Genomic DNA, 13120 nt, shown 5'->3' on the forward strand with positions numbered 1-13120 from the left:
TTTTATATATTTTTTAATTTCTTCTCTAATTGCCTAGTTGACCCATTCGTTCGTTAGTAGGGTGTTCTTTAACCTCCATGTTTTTGGAGGTTTTCCAAACTTCTTCCTGTGATTGATTTCAAATTTCATAGCATTGTGATCTGAAAGTGTGCATGGTATGATCTCAGTTCTTTTATATTTATTGAGGGCTGCTTTGTGTCCCAGTATGTGATCTATCTTGGAGAATGTGCCATGCGCACTTGAGAAGAAAGTGAATTCCTTGGCCTCAGGATGAAGAGTTCTAAATATAGCTGTCAAATCCATCTGGTCCAATGTGTCATTCAAGTCTTTTGTTTCTTTAGTGATTTTCTGTCTGGTTGATCTATCCCTTGGTGTAAGTGGAGTCTTCAAGTCCCCTGCTATTAGCACATTCTTATCCATAAGATTGTTTCTGTTTTTGATTAATTATTTTATGTATTTGGGTGCTCCTGTATTCAGTGCATAGACATTTATAATTGTTAGCTCTTCCTGATGGATAGACCCTGTAATAATTATGTAATGCCCTTCTTCATCCCTTGTTACTGCCTTTACTTTAAAGTCCAGTTTGTCTGATATAAGTATAGTTACTCCAGCTTTCTTTTGACTTCCAGTAGCATGATAGATATTTCTCCATCCCCTTACTTTCAATTTGAAGGTGTCCTCAGGTCTAAAATGAGTTTCTTATAGACAGCAAATAGATGGATTTTGTTTTTTTATCCATTCTGCTACCCTGTGTCTTTTGATTGGGGCATTGAGTCCATTTACATTCAGGGTTATTATTGAAATACATGGGTTTAGAGTCATTATGTTCTCTGTAGGATTAATGCTTGTGGTGGTGTCTATGGTACTTTGTGTTCCTTGCAACATTTCTCTCATAGAGTCTCCCTCAGGATTTCTTGTAGGGCTGGTTTAGTGGTGACGAATTCTTTCAGTTTTTGTTTATTTGGGAAGACTTTTATCTCTCCTTTTCTGAATGACAGGCTTACTGGATAGAGGATTCTTGGCTCTATATTTCTTCTGTTCATCACATCGAAGATTTCCTGTCATTCCTTTCTGGCCTGCCAAGTTTCAGTAGATAGGTCTGTCACCTCTCTGATAGGTTTCCCTTTGTATATTAGGCCCTTTTCTCCCTAGCTGCTTTCAGAATTCTCTCTTTGTCCTTATATTTTGCCAGTTTCACTATGATATGTCATGCAGAAGATCGATTCAAGTTACGTCTGAGGGGAGTTCTCTGTGCCTCTTGGATTTCAATGTCTGTTTCCTTTCCCAGATTGGGGAAGTTCTGTGCTATAATTTGTTCAAGGACTCCTTCAGTGACTTTCTCTCTTTTCTTTCTCTTCCGGAATTCCTATGACAAGGATATTGTTCTGTTTGATTGTATCACTCAGGTCTTGAACTTTCCTTTCGTGTTCCTGGATCAGTTTATCTGTCTCTCTTTTTTTTTTAAATTTTTTAATGTTTTCTATTTATTTCTGAGAGAGAGAGAGAGAGAGAGAGAGACAGCATGAGCAGGGGAGGGTCAGAGAGAGAGGGAGACACAGAATCTGAAACAGGCTCCAGGCTCTGAGCTGGCTGTCAGCACAGATACCGACACGGGGCTCGAACCCGCAAACTGTGAGATCATGACCTGAGCCGAAGTTGGACGCTTAACCGACTGAGCCACCCAGGCACCCCCAGTTTATCTCTCTTTTTCTCTGCTTCGTCATTTTCTATAATTGTGTCTTCTAATTCACCTATTCTCCTGTCTCTTCAATCCATGCATTGGATGCCTTCATTTTATTATGCATCTCATTTATAGCATTTTTTAATTCATCACACCTATTTTTAAGCTCCATAGTCTTTGTAGCAATAGTTTCTCTGATGTCTTCCATGCGTTTTTCAAGACCAGTGGTTAATTTTATGACTGTTGTTCTAAATTCTTGTTCATTTATGTTGCTTATATCTGTTTTGAGCAGTTCTTTAGCTGTCATTTCTTCCTGGAATTTCTTTAGAGGAGAGTTCTTTCATTTCATCATTTTGGCTAGCTGTCTCTTGTTAGTTTTAAAAGCTTGTTATGCACTCTGCACCTGTGAGTACTGCTGTATTAAAGAAGGCTCTTTGTCCAGGGCCTGTCCGTTCAGGAAGTGTTCTTTGAATGGTCTCTCTTGGTCTCTCTTGTTGAGACTTTATTTCCCTACTTGTAGTGATATTTGGGACTCTCCACCATGTGTACTTTGGCTTGTTTCTTGAGGTAACCCTACTCCTGAAGTCACCTATTCTTGAAGCAAAAATAGTCCTTGGAGATCTGGTTCCACAAATTTCTGGTTCCACGAATCCAGAAACCAAACCACAGACAGGAATTGCCTTGTACAAAGTCCCACATCCTGAACCAGAGTCTTACGTCTAGAAATAACACATCTTCTGTTTTCTGAAGCTCTTCACTGATCCTGAAATTCCGTATGTCTCACCTGGCAGTTCCAGTCAAAGGAGGCACGGGGTGACTCCGAACACAGTGAAGCGAGTAAATTTATTGTTTTAAATGTTTGTCTTTAACATGAATGTTTGGTTAGTGTGTTCTTTCAGCTAATGTTCACTCCAGTGATATCCACTGTAGCCACTTTCAGTTCTTCCATCTTATATAAGTACTAACATGCTTCTAAAGATTAAGTCTTGAAGTTTGTGGGGGGGGGTTTCCTAAATATTGTTCATCTTGATATTGAAATTGAATTATACTTATTTTTTTAAAACAGTGATGTTAAATTAAGTCTTCTACTTTAGACTAATTTTTTAAATTAAAATTATAACATACATGGTCACTCTTGGGAAACCCTATTTACCTATAAGTTTACTTACAGTGTCTAGGTTTTCTTCTTTCCATCATTATCTAAAGAAGTTACTGCATTCTTACTGTGGTAACTTATTAAATTCTGTAGTAACATGGCATGACTTTAAGCACTCACAGTCTCAATAAATGATTTCTTTTCCAAGAGGATTTGATAGAAAGCTATCATTGATTAAGAGGGAAATGTATTTCTTCAGTTTCTCACACATATAAAGCTTGCTGGGTCTAAAAGCTCCCTATTTCTTCTCTCAAAGTTTTGCACCAGGAAGTGAGAAAATCACAAGACTTCAAAAAGTACTACATGGCCTAGTCAAATATGCAAGCCGTGCATATTAGGCCTCTTCATTCTTGTGGAGTCCAGGCTTCCAACTTGTGGTGTGCCTAAAATATTTTAGCACACCTCTTTTACTTAATTCACTGGCTCACTTCATTGGGTTAGAGAGTCTTGGCCACTTGCTTGTCACTATCATTTTGTATCAGTGGTAAGTCGCATATGTTATTTTGGTAGGTTTGAAGCAATTAGAAATTTTATTTGAAGCTGGATTTTATTAACTGTATAAAATTGACCTGGTAAATTTTGAGGAAGGATTATTTTAAACACTATTTTTTGTATCTTGTAAGTAGTAAATGCAAAAAAAAGTAAAAAATGCATACAGTAAAGAAAATTCAAAGGAAGAAAGTCTGCCTTCCAACCCTAAGTCCTACCTTCCATATATAAGCACTGTTAACAGTCTCTTGTATACACTTCAAGAAATTTACTGTGCACATTAAATCCTATCTATACAAAAATATGTATCTGATTTATACTTTAAGGAAATAGAAATGGGAGTTGTTATAATACTATACTATACCCTGCTTTTTTGACTTAATATTTTATGGACATTTTATTTATTTTATAGAATATTTTATAGACATTCATGTTAATACTAGACCTATTTATCTGGTTTGCACAAATGATATTTTCTTACAGTTGACCTAAAATTAAACAAAATTAACCACCTTGGCAAAAAAAAAAAAAGATTAGGGCAGTCCTAGAGGAGGAAATGCTGTCTTTTAAGAACTGGTCACAAAAAACAAATGAAAAACTTTGTCATATTTTATAGTTGTAAACTTTAAGAAGCCATAAATATAAGCATTTATTTCCCTTTAGGCTTGAGCAAGGAATTTTCCTGCTATTCCTAGTAAATTGGGCCTTTTCTTAAATCTCCATGTCTCAGCCTCTAACTTTTTCATAGCAATGTCCTCTGCAGACCTGGCCCAGATTCAAGAAATGTGCCATTCAACACTCACAGTGCTAGCATGATTAGAATGGCTTTTTTTTTTTTAATGTTTGTTTATTTTTGAGAAAGAGAGAGAGAGGGAGACACAGAAGGCTCCAGGCTTTGAGCTGTCAGCACAGAGCTCAAGGTGGGGCTCAAACCTGCAAATCGTGAGATTATGATCTGAGCCAAAGTCAGATGCTTAATCGACTTAGCCACTCAGGCAACCCGCCTTTTTTTTTTTTTTTTTTTTTTTAAAGTAGGCTTCTCGCCTAGCACAGAGCCCAGGATGGGGCTTGAACTCACACCCCTGACATCAAGGCCTGAGCTGAGATCAAGTCAGTCGCTTAACCAACTGAGCCACACAGGCGCCCCTAGAATGACTTTTTGTTGGGCAGTGAGACTTTTGATGTTTTAAAAATAAGGAACTATCCTAACCATATGGAATAAAAAGAATCATGTTTGTTTTACTTTTATTGTCTGGTCATTTAATCCTTAATATTTTGTTTTCCTGATAATTTTAATCAACACCTATATAATATATTCCACAGATTTCAATGGGACAGATGTTACAAGATTTTGGAAAATTTCTTGGGATGTTCCTTCTTGTTTTGTTTTCTTTCACAATTGGACTGACACAACTGTATGATAAAGGCTATACCCCAAAAGAACAGAAGGACTGTGTGGGCATCTTCTGTGAACAGCAAAGCAATGATACCTTCCATTCGTGAGTGTCTTTTAAAATTTTTACTCAAATATTCTTTCAGTTGTATCATATATGAATTAATATCTATAGAAATAGAACTTCAAATTTTCTTTAAGACATTCCTTTTTTTTTTTTTAAATTTTTTTTTTTAATGTTTTATTTATATCTAGGAGAGAGAGAGAGAGACAGCGTGAGCAGGGTAGGGTCAGAGAGAGAGGGAGTCACAGACTGAAACAGGCTCCAGGCTCTGAGCCGGCAGTCAGCACAGAGCCCGACGCGGGGCTCGAACCCACGAACCGCGAGATCATGACCTAAGCGAAAGTCGGACGCTCTACAGACTGAACCATCCAGATGCCCCATACTCTTCACATTAAATGTCAGTAGCAACTATCCATTATTGTTACAGGCAAAACCATCTCTCACATTTTCAACACTTAGTAGGAAGTCACTAGAATTGAGAATCATTAGAGCTTCATCAACAATTTTTTTCTCTCATTTACTCTATCATAAGAAATTAAACAACCAGCTCTCCAGGCCTATTTCAAGAGATTAGAAAAAGCGCAAGTCCAAAATCTAACAGCTCACCCAAAGGAACTAGAGGCAGAGCAACAAGAATGCCCTAAACCCAGTAGAAGAAGAGAAATAGTAAAAATTAGAGCAGAAATAAACAACATAGAGACCAAAGAAACAATTGAACAGATCAATGAAACCAAGAGTTGGTTTTTTGAAAAAGTAAACAAAATTGACAAACCTCTAGCCAGACTTATCAAAAAGAAAAGAGAGAGCACCCAAATAGACAAAATTATGAATGAAAATGGACTTATTACAACCAACTCCTCAGAAATACAAGCAATTATCAGGGAATACTATGAAAAATTATATGCCAACAAATTGGACAACTTAGAAGAAATGGACAAATTCCTAAACACACACTCACTACCAAAATTCACACGGGAAGAAATAGAAAACCTGAATAGACCCATACGAGTGAAGAAATTGAATCAGTGATCAAAAATCTCCCAACAAATAAGAGCCCTGGACCTGATGGCTTCCCTGGGGAATTCTACCAGACATTTAAAACAGAATTAATCCCAATTCTTCTCAAGCTATTCCAAAAAATAGAAATTGAAGGAAAATTCCCGGACTCGTTTTATGAAGCCAGCATCACTCTGATTCCCAAGCCAGACAGAGATCCAGCAAAAAAAGAGAACTACAGGCCAATATCCTTGATGAATACGAATGCAAAAATTCTCAACAAGATCCTTGCAAGTCGAATCCAGCAGCATATAAAAAGAATCATCCACCAAGATCAAGTGGGATTCATTCCTGGGTTACAGGGCTGGTTCAACATTCGCAAATCAATCAGTGTGATACATCATATCAATAAAAGAAAAGATAAAAACCATATGATCCTGTCAATAGATGCAGAAAAAGCATTTGACAAAATACAGCATCCCTTCTTATTAAAGACTCTCGAGAAAGTTGGGATAGAAAGAACCTACTTAAACATCATCAAAGCCATCTATGAGAAGCCTTCAGCTAACATCATCCTCAACGGGGAAAAACTGAGAGCTTTCCCCCTGAGATCAGGAACACGACAGGGATGTCCACTCTCACCACTGTTGTTTAACATAGTGCTGGAAGTCGTAGCATCAGCCATCAGACACCAAAAGGAAATCAAAGGCATCAGAATTGGCAAAGAGGAAGTCAAACTTTCACTCTTCGCAGATGACATGATACTCTACATCGAAAACCCGACAGACTCCACCAGAAGCCTACTAGAACTGATCCAAGAATTCAGCCAAGTTGCAGGCTACAAAATCAACGTACAGAAATCGGTTGCATTTTTATACACCAACAATGAAGCAACAGAAAGAGAAATCAAGAAACTGATCCCATTCACAATTGCACAAAAAACCATAAAATACCTCAGAATAAACCTAACCAAGGATACAAGAGATCTGTATGATGAAAACTATAGAAAACTTATGAAGGAAATTGAAGAAGGCACAAAGAAATGGAAAAACATTCCATGCTCATGGATAGGAAGAATAAATATAGTTAAGATCTCATTACTACCTAAAGCACTCTACACATTCAATGCAATTCCAATCAAAATTGCACCAGCATACTTCTCAAAGCTAGAACAAACTATCCAAAAATTTGTATGGAACCACAAAAGACCCCGAATAGCCAAAGTAATACTGAAAAATAAAACCAAAACGGGAGGTATCACCATCCCAGACTTTAGCCTCTACTACAAAGCTGTCATCCTCAAGACAGTATGGTATTGGCACAAAAACAGACACATAGACCAATGGAACAGAATTGAGAACTCAGAAGTGGACCCAAAAGTATACAGCCAACTGATCTTTGACAAAGCAGGAAAGAATATCCAATGGAAAAAAGACAGCCTTTTTAACAGACGGTGTTGGGAGAACTGGACAGCAACATGCAGAAGAATGAAACTAGATCATTTTCTCACACCATGCACAAAAATAAACTCAAAATGGATAAAGGACCTGAACGTGAGACAGGAAACTATCAACACCCTAGAGGAGAAAGCAGGAAACAACCTCCTTGACCTCCACCGCAGCAACTTCTTACTTGACACATCCCCAAAAGCAAGGGAATCAAGAGCAAAAATAAACGATTGGGACCTCATCAAGATTAAAAGCTTCTGCACAGCCAAGGAAACAACGCAGAAAATTAATAGGCAACCAATGGAATGGGAAAAGATAGTTGCAAATGACATATCAGATAAAGGGTTAATATCCAGAATCTATAAGGAACTCACCAAACTCCACACCCGAAAAACAACCCAGTGAAGAAATGGGCAGAAGATATGAACAGACACTTCTCCAAAGAGGACATCCAGATGGCCAACAGACACATGAAACAATGCTCAGCATCCCTCCTCATCAGGGAAATACAAATCAAAACCACACTGAGATACCACCTCACGCCAGTCAGAGTGGCTAAAATGAGCAAATCAGAGAACTCTAGATGCTGACGAGGCTGTGGAGAAATGGGCACCCTCCTACACTGTTGGTGGGAATGTAAACTAGTACAGTCCCTCTGGAAAACAGTGTGGAGGTTCCTAAGGAAACTAATGATAGAACGCCCCTACAACCCAGCAATAGCACTGCTAGGAATTTACCCAAGGGATACAGAAATGCTGAGGCATAGGAGCACATGTACCCCAATGTTCATAGCAGCACTCTCCACAATAGCCAAAACATGGAAAGAGCCTAAGTGTCCATCAACAGACGAATGGATCAAGAAGATGTGGTTTATCTATACCATGGAATACTACATGGCACTGAGAAACAATGAAATCTGGCCATGTGTAGCAACATGGATGGACCTTGAGGGTGTTATGCTGAGCGAAATAAGTCAGGCAGAGAAGGACAAATATCATATGTTTGCACGTATAGGAGGATTAGGAGGTACTTGACGGAGGAACAAGGGGGAGAAGAAGGGCGGAAATGGTGGGGGGAAAGGGAGAGAGGCAAACCATGAGAGACTCTTGAATGCTGACAAAAACTGAGGACTGATGGATGTGGGGGGGAGGGGGGGATGGGCATGGAGGAGGACACTTGTGGGGATGAGCACTGAGTGTTATGTGGAAACTAATTTGACAATAAACTATTTGTAAAAAAAAAAAAAAAAATTAACCAGTTGTGAGACAGACAAAATACCTCCCCTCATTTTTAAGTAACACAATGGAGAAGGGCTGTGGAACTATGCATTTGTTGTATTTCTGTTATGTACCAACTATTCTTTAGATATTTGGATGTCAACTTATTTAAGATTAAATGAATAATAATATTTATTTAATACCTTCTATATAACAGACACTGTTCGAAGTGCTGAGTGAATGAAGTACCAGTGAGCAAAACTACCTCACAGAGGTTACAGTCTAGTGAGGTGATATAGTCAGCAAAAAGAGAAATAAAATACATACTATATTACACAATAAAAGAGACCAAAGAGACAAAACTTGGCCAGGGAGGATGTATGTGTGAGAGGTTGCAGTTTTAAATAGGAGACTGGGGAAGGCCTCACAAGAGATGACATTCATGTTAACATATTAAGTTGATGAAAGATCAAGCCATGAAGAAGAGTTGGAGGAAGAGCATTAGCCAGTAGAGGGAATGGCAAAGGCAAATGCCCTGAGTTGGGAGTGTGTCTGGCTGTTCAGGGAAAAGCCAGGAGGTCAGTGTGGATGAAATGTAGTGAATCTGAGGGAAAGGTGTAGGAGATGGGGTCTGAAAGGTAATAGGGATCATGTAGAACCTTGTTATTCTGTGATCTTTGTAAGGACTTTGGGCTATTGAGATGGAGAGCCATTTGAAGTTTTTGAGCAGAGTGGCAGCATCTAATTAGGCATTCATGGGAATCTGAGAGGCTGCTTTGTTGAGAATAGAAAAGCAGTAGGAGGTTAAATGAAATAATTTATCCTTTTGAGTGTATTTCTTTGTTTAAGCTAAGGCATATGTAACTGTTGTGTTCGGTATCATTCATATTATAATGTTATTCTTGCTTGGATTATCAATGTTTTATTTATGGAATGTTGATATAAATGAATTCTTTTGTTAATTAAGTTATTTAATTTCCTTTTAAACAGAAATGTAATTGTCTTTACAGGTTCATTGGCACTTGCTTTGCTTTGTTCTGGTATATTTTCTCCTTAGCACATGTGGCAATCTTTGTCACGAGATTTAGTTATGGGGAAGAATTGCAGTCCTTTGTCGGAGCTGTTATTGTTGGGACATACAACGTCGTGGTTGTGATCGTGCTTACCAAGCTGTTGGTAGCAATGCTTCATAAAAGCTTCCAGTTGATAGCAGTAAGTATTCATTCTTTTAAAAACTTTATATTCTTGGGGCGCCTGGGTGGCTTAGTCGGTTAAGTGTCCGACTTTCACTTAGGTCATGATCTCGCGGTTCGTGGGTTCGAGCCCTGCGTTGGGCTCTGTGCTGACTGCCAGCTCAGAGCCTGGAGCCTATTTCAGAGTCTGTGTCTCCCTCCCTCTCTGACCCTTCCCAGCTCACGCTGTCTCTCTCTCTCTCTCTCTCCTAGAAATAAATAAAAATATTTTAAAAAAACAAAAAAACTTTATATTCTTTCAGATTGTACCAAATATATGTAGTAGATAAGGCAACCAAAGATTGTAAGAATTAAGAATTAGTATTATTCTAAAATTAAATATAGATTTAAAAATTTTTTTTAATGTTTTTATTTAATTTTGAGAGAGGGTGGGGGCAGGGAGGAGCAGAGAGAGAAGGAGACACAGAATCTGAAGCAGGCTCCAGGCTCTGAGCTGTAAGCACAGAGCCTGATGTGGAGCTCGAACTCATGAACCACGAGATCATGACATGAGCCGAAGTTGGACACTCAACTGACTGAGCCTCCCGGGCACCCCAAGTATAGATTTTTTAAATGTAAGTAATATATATTAATGACAACTCTTGAACCAAATTTTTACCTACATGCTGTGTAAACATTTGGACATCAAACATTTGGACAGTTTAAAATGATAGCCCCCTCCCCACCTCTCTCTCCTTCTGCCCTTCCCTACCCTGTGTGTGTGTGTGTGTTCACGTTCTATGTTGCTTTTTCATTTGGCTCTTACAGAATCATGAAGACAAAGAATGGAAGTTTGCCCGAGCAAAGTTGTGGCTTAGCTACTTTGATGACAAATGTACATTACCTCCACCTTTCAACATCATTCCTTCACCAAAGACTATTTGCTATATGATTAGTAGCCTCAGTAAGTGGATTTGCTCTCATACATCAAAAGGCAAGGTTAAACGGCAAAACAGTTTAAAGGTAAGAAATTAAAATTGTAACTTGGAAATTTTAACAATTCCTAATTGCAGATGCTTCCTAGAGCATAAATATGCAGGTTCCTTAAGGGCTGGGCTGGGACTGATTTTTTTTTTTTTTTTTTTTTACTCATATATCCCTAATGAATGGCATAGTATCTAACATAAAGTAAGAATTCAGTACATGAGAGATAGACCTGTGATTTTTTTCATGAAATCTTGTCTCAACTTTTAAAACATGGGAAATGTTTAGAATGCCAATTCTATCAGCACAGTTAAAGATTGACTACTAGAGCCATCTCATATTTTTCTAGTTTTTATTGAAAGTTATTCATTAAATGAATAATTCAGTTCATGTTGCTATAAGCCAGAGGTTTGCAAACTTTTTCTTTAAAGGGCTTGTTAGTAAGTATTTTGGACTTTGCAAGCTAGGACAAAATCAAATGTATGACTATCATAAGTAATATAACAAGAAAGAACACAAATTTCCACAGAATTTTTACTGATAAATTTAAAATGTAACACTAATTGAGTAATAATTTAATAGTTTTTTGTAATACAGATTTACTAATGAAAAGAATGAAATTTCGTTTGGGGGGATGACATTTTGTTTAATTGGGATTCAAAATCAGTGTTCCCTATCATCAAATTAATTATAAATACTCATCTGTAAAAACCATTCTTAGCTCACAGGCCATTAAAACATAGGAAACAGGACATACTTGTCCTGTGGGTTGTAGTTTGCTAATCCTTCATATAAATTGAGGATTCCTAAGAATATTTTTAAATCAAGATAAGTCTATGGATGAATAATAAAACAAATAGGCAGGCCGTATTTGTTTTAAACAAGTGTTGATTATTTTGTGACACATAGTGCCAAAAATAGAGCCTAATAAAGCATGTGTTAGTATCTATGAAAATTTTTTTAAATGTACCTCATTTAAATATTGTTTAATTAATTGTTAGTATCATATAATTGCTTGTTTTGAAGGAATGGAGAAATTTGAAACAAAAGAGAGATGAAAACTACCAAAAAGTGATGTGCTGCCTAGTGCATCGTTACTTGACGTCCATGAGACAGAAGATGCAAAGTACAGATCAGGCAACCGTGGAAAATCTAAATGAACTACGCCAAGATCTGTCAAAATTCCGAAATGAAATAAGAGATTTACTTGGCTTTCGGACTTCTAAATATGCTATGTTTTACCCAAGAAATTAACCATTTTCTAAACCATGTAGAGAATAATTTTCAGTAATAAATCTGAAAGATTGCATTTGCATAATTTGCAATTAAATCAGTGAGATATATATTGAAATTAAAATGAAGAATTATGTAAAAGCCATTCTTTAAAATATTTATAGCATAAATATATTATGTAAAATATGTATATATGATTAGTTTTATAAAACCCTCTATTAGTAGATTTTTGCAGGAGCAAAACAGATTAAGTAGATAGATTTTGTTAGCATGCTGCTTGGTTTTCTTAGTTGAACAGTGCTTTAAATTCTTTTCTTTTTATGTTTAAGAAGGGCAGTTATAATTGTACACATTGCCAGGAGGTTTTGTAAAGTGAAGATCAGCAAATGTGGGCTGGTTTCCATCCATAGGATACACTTGAAATATAGTTAAGTGGTGTTTTTTAAAATCTGTTTTAGGAGTTCACATTAGTTCAGTATTTATTGTTTAGAAATATAGTTTTATCTAAAATAAGTCTATTTTTTTTAATTAACTTAAGTAACAAAAAAAAACCCCTAATGGATGTTTGAATCTGTTTATGTCTCTATAAATTTTAATTCACTTCAGTTTTTGTTATTGTAATATATTTACTTTTACATGGTTGTATTCACTTTATATTTTTTGTTTTTTTCACTTAATAGTATTTTATATATACATTCCATGTATTGGTATAGTCTATATATTTAAATTTTTATAGAATTATTATAGTTTTTGAAAGATCTAGTCAGTAGATGTTTCATTTTATAGCAGTAGAGTATTTGAGTATGTTTATAGGTTTGCACAGTTATTTCACTAAGGCTAGGCATTTGGTAGCTTTTAATTTTTATGTATCATAATAGTGCTACAGTTTTTTTCATTTTTCAAGTTGGAGTGACTGTTCATAGTTAAGCTAAACCCAAAATAAGGATTTAGTAGTTACTTTATCATACGTGGTCACAGCCGGTTTTGTTGTTGTAAATTGGAAGACCCTTCAATGTGAGGATTTATTTTATATTTGAACTAAGGTTCTTGAACTAATCTCCCAAAGTGTTTTCCACAGAATTTAGCATAGCTTCTATAAAAGTGACTTCTCGGTTATTTGTGGATCACTCATGCTGCTTAAGATAAAAGCCTTGATTTTTTTTTTAATTGGAGAAAAAGATATGTATTTAAATTTTTTTTCCTGCATTTATGTAAGGGATGTATTTTTAAAAAGTTCAACAGGCTATTGCTTATATTTTCGTGCAGCATTTCCAGTTAAGAGGTTAT

General features: G+C 36.6%; 1 protein-coding gene across 1 annotated transcript in view; it reads left to right on the forward strand.

Annotated features, from left to right (window-relative positions):
* Nucleotides 1-12433, forward strand: part of TRPC1 (transient receptor potential cation channel subfamily C member 1) — a 73383-nt gene extending 60950 nt beyond the window's left edge. Inside the window, exons 10-13 of the mRNA XM_039219320.1 lie at nucleotides 4650-4825; nucleotides 9455-9656; nucleotides 10445-10639; nucleotides 11627-12433. Of these exons, the coding sequence (XP_039075251.1) occupies nucleotides 4650-4825; nucleotides 9455-9656; nucleotides 10445-10639; nucleotides 11627-11854 (801 nt within the window). The 3' untranslated portion in view covers nucleotides 11855-12433. The remainder of the gene's footprint in view (nucleotides 1-4649; nucleotides 4826-9454; nucleotides 9657-10444; nucleotides 10640-11626) is intronic.
* Nucleotides 12434-13120: the final 687 nt, after the last annotated feature.

This window comes from Hyaena hyaena, unplaced genomic scaffold, assembly GCF_003009895.1.
Source record: "Hyaena hyaena isolate Hyena2069 unplaced genomic scaffold, ASM300989v1 scaffold_806, whole genome shotgun sequence".
In the NCBI taxonomy this organism is placed as follows: Eukaryota; Metazoa; Chordata; class Mammalia; order Carnivora; family Hyaenidae; genus Hyaena; species Hyaena hyaena.